The sequence below is a fragment of the Poecilia latipinna genome, unplaced genomic scaffold (genome assembly GCF_001443285.1).
Source record: "Poecilia latipinna isolate Pla-1442-1.1 unplaced genomic scaffold, P_latipinna-1.0 Scaffold3, whole genome shotgun sequence".
Lineage (NCBI taxonomy): Eukaryota > Metazoa > Chordata > Actinopteri > Cyprinodontiformes > Poeciliidae > Poecilia > Poecilia latipinna.
Window position 1 is genome coordinate 450,073 of NW_015112619.1, and position 21,870 is coordinate 471,942.

The 21,870-nt window shown below is 41.4% G+C and overlaps 1 protein-coding gene across 1 annotated transcript in view; it reads left to right on the forward strand.

Moving 5' to 3' along the window:
- Nucleotides 1–2,451: 2,451 nt before the first annotated feature.
- jarid2b (jumonji and AT-rich interaction domain containing 2b) overlaps nucleotides 2,452–21,870 on the forward strand; it is a 120,349-nt gene continuing 100,930 nt past the window's right edge. Inside the window, exon 1 of the mRNA XM_015048039.1 lies at nucleotides 2,452–3,078. Coding sequence (XP_014903525.1) covers nucleotides 3,034–3,078 — 45 coding nt within the window. The 5' untranslated portion in view covers nucleotides 2,452–3,033. The remainder of the gene's footprint in view (nucleotides 3,079–21,870) is intronic.

Below are 21,870 nucleotides of genomic sequence, written 5' to 3' on the forward strand. Positions count from 1 at the left end.
TACTGCTGGCGTGGACGTGGATTGTGGAGATCTCCAACTTTTCAAATCGGAACTACAACTTGAGGGAAGCGTTCCCCAAGGCCTCTAACTTTCCAGGCAAGAAGTCCAACTATATGAGACCATTCACTAGGAACGTTAGATTTTCCAGGTTATTACCCCAACTTCAGATGAGCTTGCCTATTTTTGCACCTGTTTCTAACTGAGATTACAGGAAAATTTGACTCCTGATGCCGCGTTATGGTTTGATCACAACTGAGATGTCCCCCCCCCCCTGGCTCCCGATGGTAGATTTAAACAGTAAATGAACATACTCAACACAAACAACACTAGCTATTTCACTGATTTAATTTAATATTTTCTACCGGAATACCAAAAATGTATCTGCCTCTTGTAGCTTTCCCAGCATTTTTTTTATTTTTTTATTTTCTTTTTATGAAGAGCAGCCACACTGAGCATATTTTCAGAGGTTTACTGAACTATCCAAGTTGGAATTACAACATCAGGAGGCGCTCAATTCAAATGAAGACATTTCAGTTTTCCAGTGCCAAAAACGTATCAAGAGAACAAAGAGAAACCCCACATTTTCAGATAAAAAAGGTACACTTGAATTATTATGTGAAGCTACTGTTATTAATATTAGTTAGCCTATTATCTTTAAGAACACATTACTTCAGAAAATGAACCTCTAACCATAAGGTTAATGTGTTTTTTTAAAAGGAAGGTCAGCTTTGTCCTAAGATGGCCCTGTGACCTGGTGGAAGACAGAAGAACTCTGGCTGAAATATCGTCACTCCTTGACAATTTCTCCCATCCCATGCATGAGACATGTCACTGAACTGCGGAGCTCCTTTAGTGACACACTGCTGCATAGGTGCACAAAGCAGTAGTATCATATGTCCTCCCTCTGTGTAGCTGTTAGATGCTATCACCATCACTGCTTCCATCAATTTTAATATGCATTCACTTACCTGCTGTTATTTGTACAATTTTTCTAATATCGAATGTCTTTGCTGTTGCTATTTGCATATTGCTGTTTTTTTTTTTCACGTATTGTAAATTGAGGCATGATGAAACAGAAAACACACCGAACAAGATCAATTTCATGAGATCTCATGAGCAAACCTAGTGCCTAAAGTCACATAAATGCAAAATATACAAGAGAAAGCGCTCACAACGAAGTTCTGGGAGCTGAGATGTATAGAAAGAATTCCCACTTTAAAGAATTTTTTTTTTATTTTGGCAGATGAGACAAAATGACGTTTACACTCAAAGTTTTTGTTTTCCAGAGAGATAATACAATTTTATTGCACAATCAAATAACTATGTTACCTTCAGTTTCTGTCAAAACTTTGTAAATATCAAATATAATTTAAATGCACTTTTACTTCGCAATTTAATGCCATGAATCTTGCCTCTGTCTCTTTAAGAAAGTCCTGCTCTTTCCAACACTCTGCCTTTTGGAAAGTCATCATAACATCCTCATAAAGGGTTGAACAACGTTTTTTTACCAGCATTGCACTGAGAAGTAACTCCTGAAATGAGGGGTTACTCCCCATTGCAGGAGAAGTAACTCCTCAGTAGGAACTGTTCAGGTGTTTGCCAATTGCTGCTGACTAGTCTGAAGGAGCTGAATGGGGGAGTTGCGGTGGAGGGGTGCTGAGTGAGGCCGAAGGTTGGTTGCGAGAGACAGCAAGCTTCTGGTGGCGGCTCCCACTGCAGCCATGGCACCTAGTGTCAACGGAACCGCCACTTTCCATCACGTAAATGCAGTCAAAAGTATTACAGGTTTTACATAGTTAAATCACAACATCATTTCAAAACTAATAATAATTTACTAACAGGCAATATAACTTACACGTTTTCAGAAAATCGGCATCACTGGCATTTCCCCCAAAACAACATCAGGAGCCACGGCAGCTCTGGCACCCTATGGCAGCTGCCCCCCTACTAAGCTGTGGCAGGTGCCACAGGAAGCTGCTTCTGCCACAAACTGAGCTGGCTCTGCTGTGGGAAGCTTGAAAACTGCAGCTCAGAGGAGGAGCTTCGTCCTCGAAGGCAGTGCTGGGTCCCACTAAGCATTTTGCACCGAATGGGAGATTAAAGGATTTATAAAACATGCATGAAAGATAAAGCAACACTACATGTTTTTGATGAAGAAATAACATTACAACATAATGTAAAACTACAAAATGTACATTACACTGCCCCTTTAAAAAATGTCTTTCGTAGAAGAGACAGTGACAACAAAGTATTTTGTGGATATCTTCTTGATTATTTACTTAAAGTTGATTTTTTTTTTTTTTTTTTTTTGGGTTAGAACACCCAGGGGGTCCCCCCGGCCTAGAGCTCTTGCCACTTTTTTTGCCCCCCACCTCGCCATGTAACATTTTCTAGAGCTGCCACTGGGTAGGGGGGCTGTGATAGGCTGAGGCAAGGAAGAAAGGAGCTGCTCTCAGTAGGCAGAGCAGTGCCGCTGGAGAGCTCTCTCGACGACCGCAGGCTCCAGCTTAGGAAAGACGCGACGACAAACGTTTTATTTGTTTTCATTTTTTTATTTATTCATTTTTCTTTCCCCCGCTGCTGTTGCTCGTTTGAATAAAGATGTGACTCGGCGACATTTAAACCCCTTCAGCGGTGTTCATGTGCGTGAAGACAGAGAGAGCGAAAGAGAGAAAGAGCGAGAGATCGGGGGAGAGACGAGAAGCAGAGCCGTTCGGGCGAATGGAACTTATTGTTGTGCGTTTGTTTTTTGTCCTTTTTTTTTTTTTTTTTTTTCTTTTTTATCCTTGAATGAGTTCGGGTCTGGTCCGTCTCTGCTCGTCGCCGAAGCTTGAATCCTGGGATTTCTATATAAACCCATAAGGAAGCACCGAAAGGAAGGATTCTGCAAGAGCTAGCGAGCTTTTCCTCACAGAGCCGGGGATTTAAATAGTCAGTTGTTGGTGGAGCCCCGGAGAGGCGAGAGCGAAAGAAAAGAAATTCATGTGGCCATTCTCTCTATAGCCAAACATTTTACTTTTGGAGGATTGCATAATGAGCAAGGAAAGACCTAAGAGGAATATCATCCAGAAGAAATACGTAAGTAGAATTGTGTTTGCTTGAAATGCTCGCCGAAATCTATTCAAGTTTGCCTTTGTGAAAACGCATAAACTTTTTCATCGGGGGCTGGGAAGGTTATAATTATGCACGGTCTGAGTCGAATATCCTCTAAAATGTAACAAATAGAAGTTTAAACAGTGACATAGTTGTGCTATAAAGAGACTGTGGTGTTTATTTAGTGTCTGAGCTCCAGCGGGTTCTTCGACATCAGACATGTTTTAGGGCTTTCTGCTTTGCTTCAAGGTGGACTGTTTTGCTCATTTTGCTTCGTTTTCCCTGTGCTGAAGGGATGCCCTGTGCGTCTGTGCTGTGACGTAAGGGTGGGAAATGTTTTAAATAGTAACAATCTTGCAAACACGTTTCAGGAAAGCCTTTCCCCCCCATCGTTTTTTGTTCGCTCCTCGCTTCTTGCTGCTCGGAGAAGACGAGCCTGTCGGCCATAGCTCTGCTCCATTTCGTCCCATGCTGAGCGTTTCTGTCTTCACAGCGAATTATTTAACAATTAAAACCCCACTCTCATTGTGGAAACGCGTGTAAGGAGACTGTGTTGTGGCAGGGGATGTGTTTGGTTATTATTATTTTTTCGCTGCAGGGGCGACACGTTTCGCCGGACTGCTGTGGCTCTTTAATTTTCTCCATAAAGAGTCGGGCAGAGCAGCAGGAAAAGAGGGTCACGCTTTTCTGCGTATTCACCCAATTTCCAACACTTACACACGACAAATGGACGCGGTTATATGTGCTTATGGTGTCCATTGGTCCATTTTAACATCTAAACTCCTCCACGCTCTGTATTTTTCTCCAATCTTCTCTGTGTGACCTCTGCGAAGGAGTAGATGTATATTGCAGCAGCGCAACTCCATTTTTTCTGTAATGCTACAGAGAGGTGCTTAGCTCACCGGCGTTTGGTCTCATAATTTACGTTCAACACCGCTATAGACGGCCTATGGCGTTTGAACACCGTGTTCTCAAACGACCCAGTCTTTTTTTTTTTTTTTTTTTTAAAAAAAGAGGCTGTGTTCAGTTCAGTCGCATTGCAGAGGCTTATGCACGAAGCGACCATTTTCTTTCTGGTGAATTTATGGGGAAGGGGGGCCTGTGAAACGGAACTATTCCGCCTGGTGTTGGCTTTTTAACTCGCGTCCTTGCGCGTTTTGGACAAATACCAGTCTCTTCTTTCATTGCTTTAAACCTCGCAAAGCGTGAATGTCATCATTGTGTGGTTTGTTTCGAGTACTGGTTGCATGGTTCCTTAGCGACTGAAGATTTAAAGTTTGTTGCACTTCTGTTCTCAAATTGTCCTAAACCTTCATAGCTGGTATCACAACCCCAGAACAACATGATTTGAAGCGTTTCTAAAAAAGTGTTTCCTCTTGTTGGCAAGGTGTCGGACAGACAGTTCTGGTTCCCTATCAACTAGAGATGGTCACAAAATTGTATCACTTTTTTTTTTTTTTGATGGTGTTTATTCCCCGTTGTGAAACTGTTCTAATCAGAATGCCACTGAACAGGACAAATCAATTCCATTAATAATATCTAGTAAACATTCAGTTGTTACCTTTAGTGTTATTGTAGGATGTACAACAAAAATGAAAGTGTCATCTGGTAAGCAATGACACACATTCATACATACAAGTATTTTACTCCATCAGTCTCTTAAAAAAAGAAAAATAATCTGTTTGGCAACCATCATGGCTACTGAAGAAACTACCGTAGGCTGAAGATCTGTGATTTGTTCAATCAATTCACACGTTAGTGTGACGTCTTCATAGGTCATAATGGAAAGAAATTTTGTGTCTGATACAAAAGCCTACTTTGGCGGGGGCGTTAGAAAAAGTGAACATTCCACACATACCAAGCATTGTATTGCAATCACTTTACCACTATCTAGCAACACCTTTAGCTGATTAGCATACTGTGAGCTTTATTGTCCAATGTATTTGTCATGCTTAGTTTAGCAATCTTGATTTAATTCAGCATTTGCTTGACTGCGAAAACTCAACTTACTATAAATGTAAATTAACTCGGATAAATGATGAAATTCTCCACCAGTTGGGAACACAGACTAAGTTCACTGCATCACCTACTGGCGTAAGTGAAGCCTGTTTAAGGCTGTAGCTATCTCACCGGGCAGCTTGGAGGCACAGCGTATCTTATACACTGGGTTCAAGTCCTTTTTTAAGTGGATTACCAACAATCTAATGGAAAAAAAAGGGGAAAAAAATTTTTTTTTTTTTTTTTTTTACCAGTTTGTGTGCTTTGCACCAATCATTTATTGTTATTGCAATTGCAGTACCTTTTCTTAAAAGTTATTACTTTTTATGTCTAGTAATGAAAAAACAATATAATTAGACATCCTTAGTACCAAGAGAAATTGTTTTATGCGTACAATTTGCAATTGATGTTTAGTTAGGAACACAAAGGCTCTTGTCTACATGAAAATAGAGTTTCTCTGAATTTATCTGTTTAACACTGCATCATTTCTAGAAATATCTTCATCCATTTAACTATGTCAAACCTTCATGTGGTCATACAACCATTTCCAAGACAGTACAGAACAAACAAAACCAAAGGAGGTGTGTATGTTCTGTTCAATGTTGCAGATTTGGTCATACGTAGGGCTCACTATTTTCAAATTGTTGCAGATTGCTTAGGTTCGACAGATTGAAACACCTTACCTGATAAGATATTTTGCTTGGAACAATATTAGACGTTACTCTCAAAACTACCGTTCATTAAAAGAAAATGGGGTAACCTCCAAACATTATGATCCTGGGCTGCGGTCGCTGCTAGCCTATTCTAAGCTTTGGCCTTGTTGTTGGCCAACAGATTTCCACAATAAACCCAGAAAGTTAAGAGTATTACGAAATAGGTTGCTAAATTGAGCAACAGTTTTATATGAGCAACATTATGTCTGAAAGTAGAAACATTAATGCTCCATTGCAGCCAGAGTAATAGTTTCTTGAAGACTGTTTTTCAATTTATGGCCACATGACTCTACCTCACAAGTGTCACATTAACATACTAAAGAAATAGCTTATAGTTGGCACTTACTAGTTTGAATTTACCACTTGTTTTTTTTTGTTTTTTTTAGGGAAGTGCACAAAAAAAAACCCAACATAAAAAAACAGTCTTTTTTTTTATAGGGATTTAACACATCTGCATGCATGACCTCTTATGGCCACCAGATGTTTTTTGTTTCCTTTCAGCACCTCGGTGTCGGTAACACAATGTGCTGATGTATCAGCCTTTATTGGAAAGCAGCGCAAATGTGGGGCGACTTGAAGGAGACAGATGTTTGGAAAGGCTGACAGAAGAACAGCTTGATCTTTGTTCCTATTTTTTTGGGTCGCAGCGTAGTTACTCGATACACTCTGACGTGACCGAGCAGTTTCATTCACGATAGTTGAGATTAATTAAAACTGGCTGCTGTTTGTTGAAGGAGGAGTTTGATTACAGACGGCAAAGATAAGGCTTTTTTTTTTTTTTAACTAGGCCATGTGTGTAAATCTTCCCCTGCATTAATGGAAACGGGATGTTTTAGGAAATGATGAGTCACTTAAATCCAAATTTAAGCTAGATCCAGAATAGAACAGCTATTGTAAACCTTTCTGAAATGACATGATTTCTTTTTTTAAGGCCTAGACTTTTTTTTTTCCTTTTTTTCGCAGATGTGGTTGACCAAAATAGGTCTTAAAAGAAAAAAATTGTCTTTTTCTTTCTCACCAAGCGTGCAGATTCCTGCTCCAGGAGTTCCTCTCCAGGCCTTTGAGACGGGACTCCTGGCCCATACGGATCACTCCACCCCTCCTCCCTCTCTTTGCCTCCCCCTAATTAGCGTAAGACAATTATACATGCTTGGCTTAACCATTTCCCCTGAAACACAAGTGTGAGTTGTTGCCCCTTAACCCCCACCTTGTGCTCCCAACAAACACTCGCTGTCTGCGACCGATATTAAAATTTAGAATGATTTAAAATATAATTAAGGCAAACAGGGCTTGGCTATGATTATGATTAGACACATTAATACCTCCTGAAGTAAAAGACACTGCCAATTTTTTTATTTTTATTTTTTATTAAATCTAGGTGGAAAACTGCATTTTGTGTAGGTTTGTTTTATTATTTTTACTCTACAAAGCTTGTGGTTAAATGGTAAAAAACGTTGTCATGGATGAGGTATCAAAGGCTGACGCAGGGCGGTGTTGTTCTGTCTAACAAAACATGACACATATTGTGTGGATGGTTATCCATGTTAGCGAGAGTCGCAGCGGAGTGCAGCTCAGTGCGGCCAGGGCCATTTTGTGCAGAGTCGGCTCTTCCTGTTGGCCCAAGCTCGGGCTAGGCCTCAGATTCAAAGCCTTTAGGTGTGTGTGTGTGTGTGTGTGTGTGTGTGTGTGTGTGTGTGTGTGTGTGTGTGTGTGTGTGACAAGCCCAGCTGCTGCAGGGGCCTTTACAAATGTAAAGAGGCTGTCAGTGTTCGTTTCATCAGGCCCACAACTGATGAGGACCAAGTTGAAAATCCACTGCGCTGCGCGAGTGTGTGCGCCGGAGCTTGCACAAAAAGAGGAAACAAAAATAGAGAGCCGGGGGAGTGCAAAGCCACAGACTCAGATCCCCCCCACGCCCCCTCCAAGCCCCTCTTCTCTTCTCCTCCTTTTCCTCTTTTTATCTCTGTGTCCCCTCTGTCTCGCTCTGGCGTTCTTTGGCCTGTCCAAATGAAATGTGGGCCCCATGCGGGCCCACGAAGGAGAGGGTCGGGGGTTGTTTTTTCGCCGTGCTCGATTCTCTGTGCGCTTCATTTAACCTTATGTTTCAATGCAAATTCTTCTTTCATAATCTCTCTCCTCCTCACATGTGCAACATGGCAGGGTTCACTTTGCAACCCCTTTGTCACTGTGGCTACCAGGGCAAAGCTGAGTGCACTTTGGCAAAAGAGGAGCTTTACAGCCTGTCTATTTTACTACCATACATTCACTATGATTGCACTCCACGTGGCACACGTGAAAGGCAGTTATGAAATGAGTGTCATCCTCATGGGCGTGTTTCTGCTTAGTCAGTTTTCCCATGACCATGCTGTATTTATCAGCACGAGAGAGAATCAGTTTCCAAACAAGACAAGAATCCATCATTTGGATTTCCAAAGAGCTAAAAAAAAGAAAAAAAAAAAGAGAGAGAGCAAAACAAACCTCAGATGTAGGGAAACACAGAACGCATAATCAGACCTAGTCGGTCTCATCTCTTCCTCTTATTTAGCGACACATGCTAAATAATTAAATTTGGCAGTTTGGTGAACATCACTTGTTGTGGTTCATGTGAGGAAGCAGCCTTCCCACGCTGCAGGCCCAGCTTCGCATCACTCTGGCCTTGCTCAGTTGCTGCTGCCAGAGACATTTCTGAGGAGTAAAGTTGGCTTGCCCACTCAGTGCTCCCATCCAGTCCCGAAAAGTGAGGAATTATTATTTTCCACGAGGGGATGAGCAGGGAAAAATAATTGAGGTTCCCGGATTCTTTCCTCACTCCATAGATAAAGATCAGAATTACTGAAGAATAAAGGCTTTTCTAGAGACTTTTAATCAGAGATTGTTCTTTATCTTTAACTTGCCATATCAAAACTTATGTTTTCAACTTGGTGATGAGTGTATAAATAGACACTCATTCAAATAATAAAAAGGGGGACCGTCTGACTGCTGCTTTTGGCCTCCAGATCAGGTATGATTTTCCCAAATAGCTACATTAGCAACTATGAGCAGCAAAACCAAGTTTTGAAGTTAGATCATTAAGTGTAATTTTTTTTTTCTTCCTCTGTCTGTGACTCACTGGACAAAATAAATCTCTAAAATTTAATCAAAGTCGTGTGTTTAGACTTATAATTTAATTAACCCCTTAACTGGTAACTTCCTGAGAATCGGTCGGATATTGTGCTCACCTTTGACTTAAATGCCTCTAAATAAAAGATTGTCTTGTCAATAGCTCCACATTTTGTATGAGTCTTTCTGGTTTTAGCATGAGCTAGCCGGTGTAGACCTCGCTGAAAAAGCCGCAGTGCTCAAGGGTGATATCAGAAGCCTGTATTTACTGTAGCAGCTTAATGATATAAAGCTGATTACGTAGTTACTCTAACCTCCTGGTGGTTACGAGGGTGGGTTGTATGACGAAGTTACCATTATCAGATAGTTACCATAGCGCCTGAATGCTGTAAGACTGGGCGCTACAAGGATGATTGATGGGTGCCAAAATCAGAAAATGAGACGACTCATTTTAAAATGTAAAATATATTTTAACGATCGCATTGGGATTTAAATGTGGTTTTAAACAACTTGACTCATTTTTTTCTTCCTTTAAGATTAAAACAAAGGAATCATAATTGACTGTTGTACATTTTGAGATTTTTCACAGCATTGCCCTATCAGAAGCAAGCTTTAGTATCTATAGGAACATAATTTTGAAAGCAGGGAAGGCTTTTATGGGAAAATGATCTACAAGGTGTGCCTCTGCCAGGAGAGCTGACGTCCTCCCTGCTGGCGCCCTGAGGCCAGCGGTTTCAGTTTAGACGGCCAAAGGACGGGTCGTCAACACGAGTAACCTTTACTCTCTTAAGTTTTCCACATTATGTAATGCAGAGCCCAGTCTCTTGTGTTGCAATAAAACCTTCTCTGCTTATCAGGTGCTCGCACCAAGCTCGATCTCTTCGTCACTCACTCACTCACTCACTCACTCACTCACTCACTCACTCACTCACTCACTCACTCACTCACTCACTCACTCACTCATGTCATTAAACGTACACCTGGAGTCAGTAGGTGAGATAAATTGACTTTGAGGCCAACTCTGCTCCGTATCTTGCGCACACATAAACTGTGTGAGCTATTTGCATGCGTAATGCCATAAACTGGGCGTGACTGTCTTTGTTATACAATGTGTGTGTAAAAGCACGCGTAGGTGTGTTTGACTGCATATGCGCTGGTAGATGAAGCAAGGCAAGTTCGGACTCAGCGATGTAGGTTTGTGTGTGTGTCACGTACACCACTTGTGTTCCCTCTGTGCACGTCTTCGTTCGAGTGATTTATATCCTCCGGCCTCCCGTAGGTTTGGATGGAGACGGGGATGGGAAGGTGGGAGGGGGTAGGACAGCTGGTCAGGCTCTGAAAGGCTGCTTGCATGTGTTTGTATGTCTGCGGACACACATGCTCACTCATCCATGTTTGTGCGTGCGTGTGTGTGTGTGTGTGTGTGTGGATGGTTGCCGCTGCTTATCCGTTCAGTATCCCCATGAAGCTGAATCAACACTTTAGCTTTGTCTTTGCTTTGGCCTTGTGGACTTTACATAGGCCCTTGAAGGACAATTCAGCAATTCTGGGGTCAAAGGAGACGAGTTTCTTTTTTTTAAATTTTATTTCTTCTTAAAGCACTATGTGTATTTTATTTCTGCTTGTGATATGATCAGTCTTTCAGTGTTCATGTTTTGTTCCTCAACATTCAGGTTTGATTCCCATGCTTTAAAGCTTAAATAGGAGGTATTAGCTTGTTTTTTAGCCTTCTTGTATCACCAGGCGATTGCAGCTTAGACGGGCTTTAGCTGTTAATAACCATTACGGGTGTCTCTTGGACAACCTCTTGAACGATCTCGGCTGCACCTTCACCCTCTTCACCCACCGCTCCTAGTCTCGGCGACATCGGTTTAATAAACACTCCTCACATTTTCATCCCGTGGTCAATCCCATCTGATCCCCTATTGTGAATCGCTCGTCTTTAAACATCCAGCGAATTAAGCCTCGGGGGATGAGGCAGCAGAGCAGAGGCTCAGTCAAGTATTGATCCCCCACTCTCTTACACGCTTTTCTCTGCGCCTAAAATGTCAGATTTGCTGTCAAACCCACGCGTCTGCGTAATGTAAAAATATTTAACTGTGCTTCTAAGATCAGGAAATCCCAACAATGTTTCTGGCTTTGGTAAAATGCTGACATGTTATATTTTCCACGAAGATGGCTGATTAGACAGAATCATGAGGTCAGTGCAGGGATCATAATAATCTAACTATTCAGAGTACACTCATAAAGGCTCTTGTTATGTGTTACAATCTGACAAGCTTTCTACCAAGAGCAGTAATCTATAAATAATTTCTTTTACGACGGAGCAGTTTTTCCTCTTACCGCTAATAAGCTGTTGGATATTCAGCTCAGTTCCTTTTTGGCACCGTCCCGCTTTGGCTGATGAATCAGGTTCTACTTTATTATTTTATAAGATATTGTGTTTGGTGCCATGGAATTTTAACTACAATTTTTAGGGTTGTTAAGATTCTTCCAGCTCGTGAGGAAGGCAGTGTGAGAACAGGATGAAATTACCACAATATTTTGGGAAAACTGCTAATCACTTTTCTGCTTTTTTTTTGTTTGTTTTGTGTTTTGTTTTTCTTTTTGGTCCACAATACAGAAATCCACAAAACTTTTTTTTTTTAATAGTTGTTAGCCGAGAAGCATTGGCCAGTCATAACATGCTGTCGTAAGGCTCTCATAAACTCTGGCGTACTGTGCATCTCCTGTGAGCGCCGCACACTCAGGTGGTTGAGATTTCATCGACGAGCGTACCGATTGCGTACGTTTCTCGCAACAGATTCCTTAATTTTCCGCTTTCCAAGTGGATACCAGGAAGTTTGATGAGCCAGTCGTGTTTCTATCCACCTGGGCAGCGAGGAACACCTGTTGGAGCGACACAAAATGGCAGTCTGGCTTCTGCGTATCCTTGTGGCTTATAAGCTCGGGGTTGGATACAAAATGGTTTGAAGTGAACACCGTTTTACCTTGCAACACAGATTACATGGTCGTAAAATTTTACCTTTGTGTGGACACATCTGGCAGACATTCGCTTCAAGCCTTAGGTTTTATCCCGCTCATCGTTACGGTGCCGGCTAACGGTTAGCCGGCGGTTCAGGACGTCGGGATCTGTAAACCCTCACTCCATCAGTTGTTGCATCTGTAATAGGTGTTGGCTGGATGTTTTATTAGTATTCAGATTCTCTTTGCCTGTGTTATGTTTGGTTTCCCTTCTTCCTTTCATGCAGGATAAAAAGTATGCAAAACAACTTTATAGCAAATTGCGTGATTTCCTAAAATTGTGTGGCTGTATTAATGATATTTTGCACTTTAACATCTTGTGCTCGTCTGTCAATTTTAATGATCTTCTGGAATTATTTTAAAACTTGTCTTCTCTATTAATCGTCATTTGAGCTGTAACATTCGTATTAATTAAATTCTTAGGCTTTTCTTTTATTTGTTGAAATATTTTATCCCTGTAGGTGGAAAGTATTTTTAAAAGGTGTGAATCGGTAACGCAGCATTGATTCTTTTTCTCTTTTTCTTCCCTGTTTTGCGTATTGATTTTTTTTTTTTTCTCTCAAAGCAATAGGTACTTCTTAAGCATTTCCACAGAGAGAAGTCGGCTGGATGTAAAACGTATTGCTCCCCCCGCTTTAACCCCCGCTCAACAGATAAGAGCCTTTTTTTTTTTTTTTTTTTACATTTCTGTAGGCAGTGTGATTTCCTCCAGGCCTCACAGCAGGGAGCTATAGTGCAAGCTGCACCGAGGGAAGGACGCCAGGGCCCGGGCTTGACTGTCTGGCTGGCCTTCTCTGGCCCCGGATCAAACATCACACGGCCCCGGGGGGGTTGCGGACCAGGCCTGCAATTTGCAGATCGCTGAGAAGTACACCCATAGAGGACGGCGGCAATCTAATTAAGCACACCGTCGTGTGAAATATCTGCAGTGACGACATTCAGTGTAAGGCATTTTGTCTAAGATGTGCCTTTGACAGTCGCTTCAAGGAGTGATGTAATGTTTGTGTCTTGAGGTTCAGTTGTTTGAGGAACCGGATAGGAAATGAGCTTATCGACTCTAAATCTGGCCGACTACCACACATGTGTATATCTACACGTACAAACGTATAAGGCGGGTAAAAGTTGGTGTGTTTCTTGCAAAAACAATCAATGCTTTGATGTTTAACGGTAACACTCTACCACTCTGCCTACTGTTTAAACGAGTGCTTGTGTCGGTAAGGGGACTTGTTTATCCCCCCACCCACCTACTTACCCACAGGTTTGAATGGAAACCGATGCGTTGACGAGATTTCTGAGCGAGGAAAACATCCTTCAGGTTGCACACGAAGTTTTTGTTGTTGTTAAGTGAAGAGGAATTCCAACGAACTCGTCCAAAAGACGCAAAGCTGGTAGCAGAAAACAAAATGCATTAGAAATGAGTAAGTCACCCTCTTTCAGAGAACAGAAAACACAACTTTTTGCCAATTCGGGCTCTTCATCTAGTCATCGGTTTTCCTCGTATCGCCCAGATGTTGACGAATTTTGAAATAATACAGAATTAGTCATAAGAAGCTTGTTACTTTCGCAGTTCGTGACGGCTGACTGTTTCCTGACAGCGGACCTTTTTATTTAATTTGTCATTGTTGACAATAAATTTCATTCTGAACAAGCCGCCTCATCATTCAGACGCAGAAATTGAGAGTGGAATTTCAGATTAGTCATAGCGCGAAGTCACACATGACGTTTTTAATCCTCGTCATGTTCCACTGGCTGGAAGAGCAATATGCACAGTTAGATTATATTGATTGAAACATAAATAAGCAACATGCAAGATGTGGAAATCAAACAGTGGTGGATAGTTTCTCGATGATGAATTTCTGTGTCCTTATGACTGACTGATCCAAAGGGCTGTTGTCAGTAAACCATTTAAATAAGCCTTTGACTTTTATCTGTTTTGAGTCAAAACATCTTATGCGTGCCACTGGGCACCTTACAACTTGAAACAAAGTGAGGAGGAAAAAAAAAACCCATATGATAAATGCTGAGTTTCGCGTTTATCTCTTGAGAATTTTGGGGGACTAGTCCCTTCGTGACTTCTGTTTTTTGATGTTTTAAAAAACAGAAAACCCCACGATTTCCTCTCGTTCAGTGAATCACTTTAGGTGTTTGTGAGAAGCTTTGCTGTTTGTGAGCATTTGCACGCCAACCGATCCATTTAATCCAGAAGAACACACGCAGTAACGAAGCTATCCAATTAATTGACAGCTACTAGCAGGCCATGTGACTTAAAATCAAAGTAAGTGTCGGGTCTGTCATAATCAATTGGCTGCGCATTGACTGTAGCTCTTGTAATTTACACTAGTGTAATATTGACATTTTCATGAGATTCTTCTCTGTCTTGGCCTGAAAATAATTCAATTTACTTCCTGTTTCTTGCTTCCTCTTTGGTCGTCATCCCCCGAGCGTCAGTAGCTGCTGTAAAACTGGGGAGTGCATCGGTCTTGTGTAGATCCACGGATGCCATCTAATTGCCCCTCATGCATCAACTTCACTCTTTGTCCCCACTGTATCAGGGCTGTTATTAATTACCTCTCTTTTTATCCTCCTTTTCTTTCTGCTCTTCCCTTGCTGCTCGCTTCTCTTGTTTTTCAATTTCAATTTCCTTTTACTGTTTGCTTTTCTTTGATTCTTAAAGCAATGAAGCATTTCTGTTTTAATGATTAAGAATTCAAGTGCAGAAATTCAGGATTTGGTCCGAACTACAAGCTGAAATCATTTAATTACTTCTTGCCTATTTTCAGTGTAAGCCCTACTGCTCAAGGCCTCTCTGGCTGCAAGAGAGATACTGTAAATGTAAATTCATTTGTAAATTAACTGTGACAAAAGTCACAATTGTGTTGACTCACCGGATGACTAAAGATTTCAGTCTTTGCTAGACTGAAATCTGCATTTGTAGACGAGACGCAGAATTTTTCACACGGAAACGGGTGGTGTTTTCTGTATGCTTTGGAAGCACCTGCATATGGTGCGTTCAGGGGTCGGAAGATGATGGGGGTTTTAAAGCTTCCAGCTGGCTGGTCATCGGTCAGGACAGGTCATGCTGGAAATGAACTGATTCCAGTCTGCAGACTGTTTTTCTGTGCATCTCAGTTTAGATCCAGAACCTCAAACTCTTGGTGGGCATGTCTTTTCCTTTTTTTTTTTCTTTTTTTTTTTCCCTATGGAGAAAAGTTTTCTGGAAATTGAATTTTACAGGCTTAGTATAATCACCACACAGTGATTCAGGTGAACATTTTTTATTTATTTTTTTAATCTCTGTCAATATTTTTCTTTTCATTTGTAAATGAACTGTGACAAAAGTCACAATTGTGTTGGCTCACCGGATGACTAATCATTTACAATGCCTTTCTGACAGTGTGAGCTTTTTTTTAATTTTATTTTTTTTCTTCAAGCGTTCTCCTTTTGACTGAAATAAATTAGCTTGCGGTGTTGGTCGTTTTTGGGGGGTGAGGCATATTCATGTTCTGTGTGAGTGCTTGTGTCTAACCAACATGGCTGAAATAATAATAATAATAATAGTAACAGAAAAAAAATAAAAATAGAAAGATCAGTGGACTAACAACCTGGCTAATTGCTAATTGTCCCTCATTGGGCTCCTGGTAATGATTACCATTACACTTAATGGTAATCTTATCTCCTTATCACCTCAGCCTGCTTCCTGTTAACCTTCAGAACACTACTCTGTCTCCTTTAACATTTTGAAATTAAATTTTTAAGTTACTCCATGTGTTAACTCTGAAACAGAAATGACATACACATAGTGCTGCCTGTTATTTGCAGGTTGCCTCTTCCCAGCAGCACATTTGGAGACAAACAGTCAAACATGCTTGCAGGCTCTGATTATCTCCATGAAATCAGCCTCCCTCCCCCTGTCTGTCCCGCTCCCACTCCCCTTTAATTTTACGCGGCCGCAATATTCTACCTAGAACCCCGATTTTTGTTTTTTCTGTGAGCGGGAATGGTGTTGTTGGAACATAATCATTTAGTCTCCCTCCCGTGGTTCTGGCAGGCTGCACGCCGACATCTATCCACTGCTCATTTTCATGGAGGGACGAATTTGTCAGAGCTGTGACTGCCGCTGGCTCGCCTTTAACGCCGCGTTTGCTGCAGTTAGATGGAAATCTATGTGGCAGCGATTTGAGAAATGGCACATGTCGCACACACACTCTGGGGTCACGCTTGTGACATTGATTAGCTTGATCGGAATATAATTGGTCTACACTGGCTTTTTAATGTTGGCGTCAGCACGAGTTTACGCAGCAGTCTCCCTCCCGATCAGCTACTTGATCACAAGTCAGACTGATTGTTAAAGCTTCACAGTGAACAGTTGGACAGTAATAACGGGTATTATTTTAAAACTCAGACTGTGTACAGGACTCGGCTAAGCTATTAAACCTGCTGACATATTATTTCAAATGGACCTATGAGCCACGGTGATGGAACATAAACCAGGTTTCCCCCACCTCATTCCTCTGCATTGCCATTGTTGTTTCCAAACTCAGTCTATTCTTTTTTTTTTTTTTCAGATATTTTCCTCTTGCTGCAGCGAGGGTCACCTACATGGGGGATACCCTGATTGATTTATTGGGTCCAGAGGTGCACACTGGCCTCGTTACGTGACGGGGATTAGATATTTATTGTTCCAGATCCAGAGTCAGCTGCTGACATGAGGCCCAGAATTCCTAGCTGTACATGATCAGCCACCAACCCTCGGCTCCACCAGCTGCTGTCAGTTGATAGTATAGATAGATATTGATAGATAGAATAGTCAGTTGATTCTTGTCTCGGTGTTAAACTGATGGCAACAGCATTTAGCTGTTTTTCACCTTTTCACATAATGTAGTCTGGAATGCATTGGCATGTTTACGCAAAGTTTTAAACCCAAAAGCTCCAGCAGTGCGGGTTCTCATATTCGAGGGGCAGGTAGGCTGTATTGCAGAAATCGACCTTTTTTTTTTTTTTTAGCATTTTATCGTGTTTTAATGTTATCCTCTCATCAACATATACATGGAGTGCTGCTTTGATTCTTTCATCCTTAAATCTCCCATGGCAACAGTTTGGGAATGCCTAAACACTCGCTCTCACACACTTCCTCAGGGATGCAGTCTCCAGCTGACCTTTCACCTGACGGAGCACTCATTCCCCACGCAGCTCCTCCAAACTAGCGGTAGCAGCAGTTAGCAAATACCTGGAGAGCTCATCATACAAACTACTTCTCAGTCCAGTGCTATTAAGAACGGTTGTAAATGGCTTAATAGAGCATAATTGTTGTGATGACGGATGGAAGGCGGAGCGTCTGAAAGAGCAGGAGCTTCTTAAAGAGACAGAGGCCCAATTTGCTTTGTCAATTTTTTTTTTAATTCAGCATTTTTACAACAACTGAGAGTAACATAGTTACTTGATTGTGCTGTAAAATGACACTATATGCCTGGATAATACATAATGCATAGACTTAACATATAGAACAGATATCCACTAACTTTAGTTGTTTCTATTAAGTGTTTGCATTGCAGGAATATTTTGCCTCTTTGATTTTCTGCTCTTTATTGGACAACTCAAGGATTTATTTTCTGCCATTTTCTTTGCACTTGTATGAGAAGCAACAAAAATGGTAACTAAGGATTAATTTGGATTTGATATCAGAAAATGAATAGACAAAAAAAAAACTGCATGGTGATGCATAAATACTCCATTTTACAGATCTAATTAAAAATAAGTAATATAAGTACTCTGCAGCCAATCAGTGATGTGCAAAATGGCTAGAAGGTGGTGCAAAGTACATCAGCAGTTAACTCAAGTATGAGAAGCCAGCATCAGGAGGTTGTTTTAGTCAGTTTATCTCCTCTACCAGACGACCTACATTTAGTTGCTTAGCAGACATATTATAAAGTTTCCAAACAGTTTTTCAGACCAAACAAACTCTTGGAACTCTCCAGAAAAGCGATAGATCCTCTCTGGGGTGATGAAACTCTCAGATGAGCGACACGCAATTGATGGATGGACAAGAGATGGACTAGTTTGACACTGGCAACCGGTCCATTCCCGACTGCCTCCACTTTCCGAGATCTCCCGGCTTGTGCGTTTCCTCATTCTCGACAAGCGTTCCATAAACAAGTGATCTCATTGCTTTGTGTAGCAGAAAGCGGCAAAAATAATCACGCGTAGGGAAATGAATTTCGTCCAGGCCTTGTAGATTCGTCCAGAGCTTGACAGCCAGTTTGCATATGATTTCCATAAATGAATGAGTTGATGCATGAGAAACTTGTCAGATGGATTGATGTTTGAAGTCGGCTGTCGTTCACTGGCAGAGTTTATTGTGCCCAACGTTGACCCATCATGATATGACTCACTAACTAAATGAACGACAGATATCCAGCAACATCATGATTGTTTCTCATTTAGTGTGTCTCATAAAATATTTCCTCCTAATTGTGGAATTGCAAGCGTGATGGTCGTTCAAAACTTACCACAGTTTCTCTAATTTAATTTTTTCTCTTCCTTATTTTTCCGTCATCCTCGCTTCAGTTTCTTTCTTGCTGGTAGATGTGATCAGTGCAGTAGTGTCGGGGTTTGAAGAGCATAGGGGGGCTTTTGAGAATCTTCTAAGAACGGTCACATGCTCCCCCTCTCTCTGTGGGCTTCCTGTGTCGTCTGTCTCTCAGCGTTTGTTGGAAGCCTTTGTACGTCTGGGAAGCACCTCTCCTTCCTCACGGATATTCTGCCATTTCTACTTCAGGGACCGTTAAGACGAGCAAGCTGAGACTCAATCATAGCCAACCTCAACATTGCTTCTAATTAAACCCCAGCTGCACCATAGTAATTCTATCCTCATGGGATAGTGTTAGGCTTTATCTGGAAACTACCTGCAACTACAGTTCAAACTCAGTGAGAGATCTCTTCGTGTTTTGGCACAAAAGTCAGGTTTTTACAGTTTCTTTTTTGTTTTGTAGTAAACGATTTGGCCACATTTAGAGTAGGGCTGTAGGATAATATCGATATCGCGATATATATCGATATTTTCTTTCCTAGAAAAAAAAAATCGATATTCATCCGCAAGTATCGTAACATCCAACTGTCATCTTGCTCACTCACTGCTTGCTTTGCCGGGAGAGTAATTAGGTCATCAGGCTTAGAGTGATTCCTTCAGATGTTAAGTGTCAAGGTTAAAAAGGTATCAAACTATTCAGAGCAGGGTACTTGGTGCACTTTATTTACTTAATAAATCCATGTAAGCTACAGTTTGTACTGTTTCAATTAAAAGAAACATGTTTTCTCACCACTTCTTTGATTCTTTTTGTCCAGCTGTCGACTTTAAGTCTGTGTCCATGTCCAACCAGAGCCAGGTTGGTGTTTTAATCAGTTTTCAGTTAAATTAATTTAATCCAACTCTATAACAGTCACAAAATATCACCAAAATCACTCTGACCCTCTAAAATCTTTCAGAAAATCGCAAAAGTGTATTGAATTGTATCGTTTGATGAATATCGCAATATATATCATATCGTGGACAGAATATCGTGTACCGTATCATATCGTAATATTACTGTATCACTACAGCCCTAATTTAGAGACGGTAGTTTATTGGCGTACGCTTCCAGTTTTTGTCTTGTTGCAGACACATCCCTGCGCCAAGCCATGATTAAAATGGTGCCATTTCCTGCTTAGCATGTCGTCAAGTTCGGCAGCGACCTTTTTTTTTTTTAATTCAGTTATTCAGATTTGGGTGTACCTTTACAACATGCTGAATATTGACCCTCGGACTGAATTAGGAAGCCACTTCAAGATGCGGCTTTCTTCAGACCAGTTTTTTTTTTTTTTTTTTTCTAGTTTTAAACCGCCAGTAACTCTGATGTGATGCAACTGTTAGATGGCATTTGCTGTAGGAACTTGAACCTTTTTTATTGCGTTTTGAATCATCAGAATGTGGACTTTGCTCCTCTGTTAAGGAGTTTTATTAGGTTGCTGAATCCGAGCTTAAAAAGCAATAATTTTTTTGTGTCATGTTGGACATAAATGTTTGCGAATATCCCTCAGCTGACAGCGTTTCATCCATGTCTTTGGACTGGATGTCCTTTTAATGAAAGGCCTGAAAATGCGCTGCACACTGCTGGTCAGCTGCTATCCTTTAACATGCTTGAAGGTCATTTGAATTTAGCAGGTGCTTAATTTAACGTTTCAGTTTCAAACCAACATCTGTAAAAACCGTAAACGGCATTGATCAATGTTTGTTTTGGCAGGAGTAGGAATTCATTTTTCTTGTGTAAATAGCTTGATGTTTTTCTCATCTTAATTATTCAGCTAGAATCTAAGACAAGCTCATGCCTAACTAAGTCAGTTGTGTTTTTATTTTTTGCTTTTGCTGGAACATTAAATAGCAATAAAGTTAAAATATTGTTGCAGTGTGTCTTATTGTTTTGTGGGGGGAAGACAACCCAGTTTTTCATGGTGTAATCAGCTAGCTTTGTTTTGCTTGAATCATTTAACCATTGGATGATTAAACCAAGAAAGCTTGTCATGATACTTTTCACACCAATTGGTTTTTAAGCTAGATTGTTTTTAATATACTTAAAGTTTAAAAAGTGCAAGATTGATAATGAAACAAGCTGTCGGGTCATTTCTTCCCGTTTCATTCATGCACTCATTACTTGCTTATCTTTCACACGTTCAGACAAGATGGCTGCTTGAGTGCTGGAGCTGGTTGGTTAACACCTCCAGCCTGCACAAGGGGCACCTTTTTGTTTGTAGCTGTTTTCCCCTGCTACCAGGGGGAAGAAAGTGAGGGGGAACCGTGAGGTTAGGGGCCCCATCTTGCTCCTGAACACTCGCATTGTGCAGCCTTCGCGGCCCCGCTCTCTCGCAGAGTTTATGTGGAGCGCGAGCGGACTCCGCTTTTGCCTCTTAGTGACAATAAAGAAGTAGGTCAGCGAAGAGACCCCGCTCAACCCGAGCTGAGCTGCTAATGCGTGTATAAGTGCATACCTGTGCGTGCATGATTTGCACTTGTGCGTGTGTGTGTCACTTGCTTCCTTCCGCCTGCAGCCGGCCTGACCCACCTGGCTTCGGTGACGGCGAGCTTGGGTGACAGCTGAAGCACTGGCAGAGCTCCGTCCGCAGTCAGCAGTCGCATACAGACTGACAGGCGAGCGGAGCAGGAAGAGGAAGAGGGAGGGCGGAGAGGGTGTTGAATATGGAAAACACTTTCTGAGATGGAACAAGTGTGCAGGAGAAACGCAGAGGGAAAACAGGAGGGCTCTGGCACGAGTCGTAAGTCAGAAGTGAGTGTAGAGGAAGAGGGAAAAACTAAACGCTGCAGAGGACGAAACTGGATGAGTGAATTCTCCCCATCTCTTAGACTCATTTCACAGCTCACTGCTGTTGTTAGGGGATGGCTTTAGCTGCTCCACCCTTTTCCCCCCAACGAGCCAATCTACTATCTTCTCCTCGTCGTGCTGTCTTCTGATTGGTGGGCTCTCTGAGCCAAAGAGAACGAAATGGGATTGATGGGTAATCTGGGACTGGGGCAGAGTGGAGGAAGCTCTGGTTTTGAGGCTAGCCTAACATGAATATTGAGTTAATGTTCAAGGGCAAAATATGGAAAAAACAAAATTTTTAGTATAATTTATTCCATTTCCTCTTTAAAAATGCCGTTTTCAATTCAAGGAGCACACTACAGGCATCCAACATTTCTTTCATGTTCTTCCTTTGATATCTTCCACAATCAAATTTCCCAAGTTTTTAGTTGTTTAGCTTTCACTTTAAAGTATAAAGCACAAAAAGATTTATGAACTGCAGAATAGAATTTGGAATTAATTTTGGAGTCTGCAAAGACAAACCTTGAAGAAAAGGATACACGGAAGAAAAATAAGTAACGCACTGAACAAAGTAAATAAGAAGTTAAAAGCAC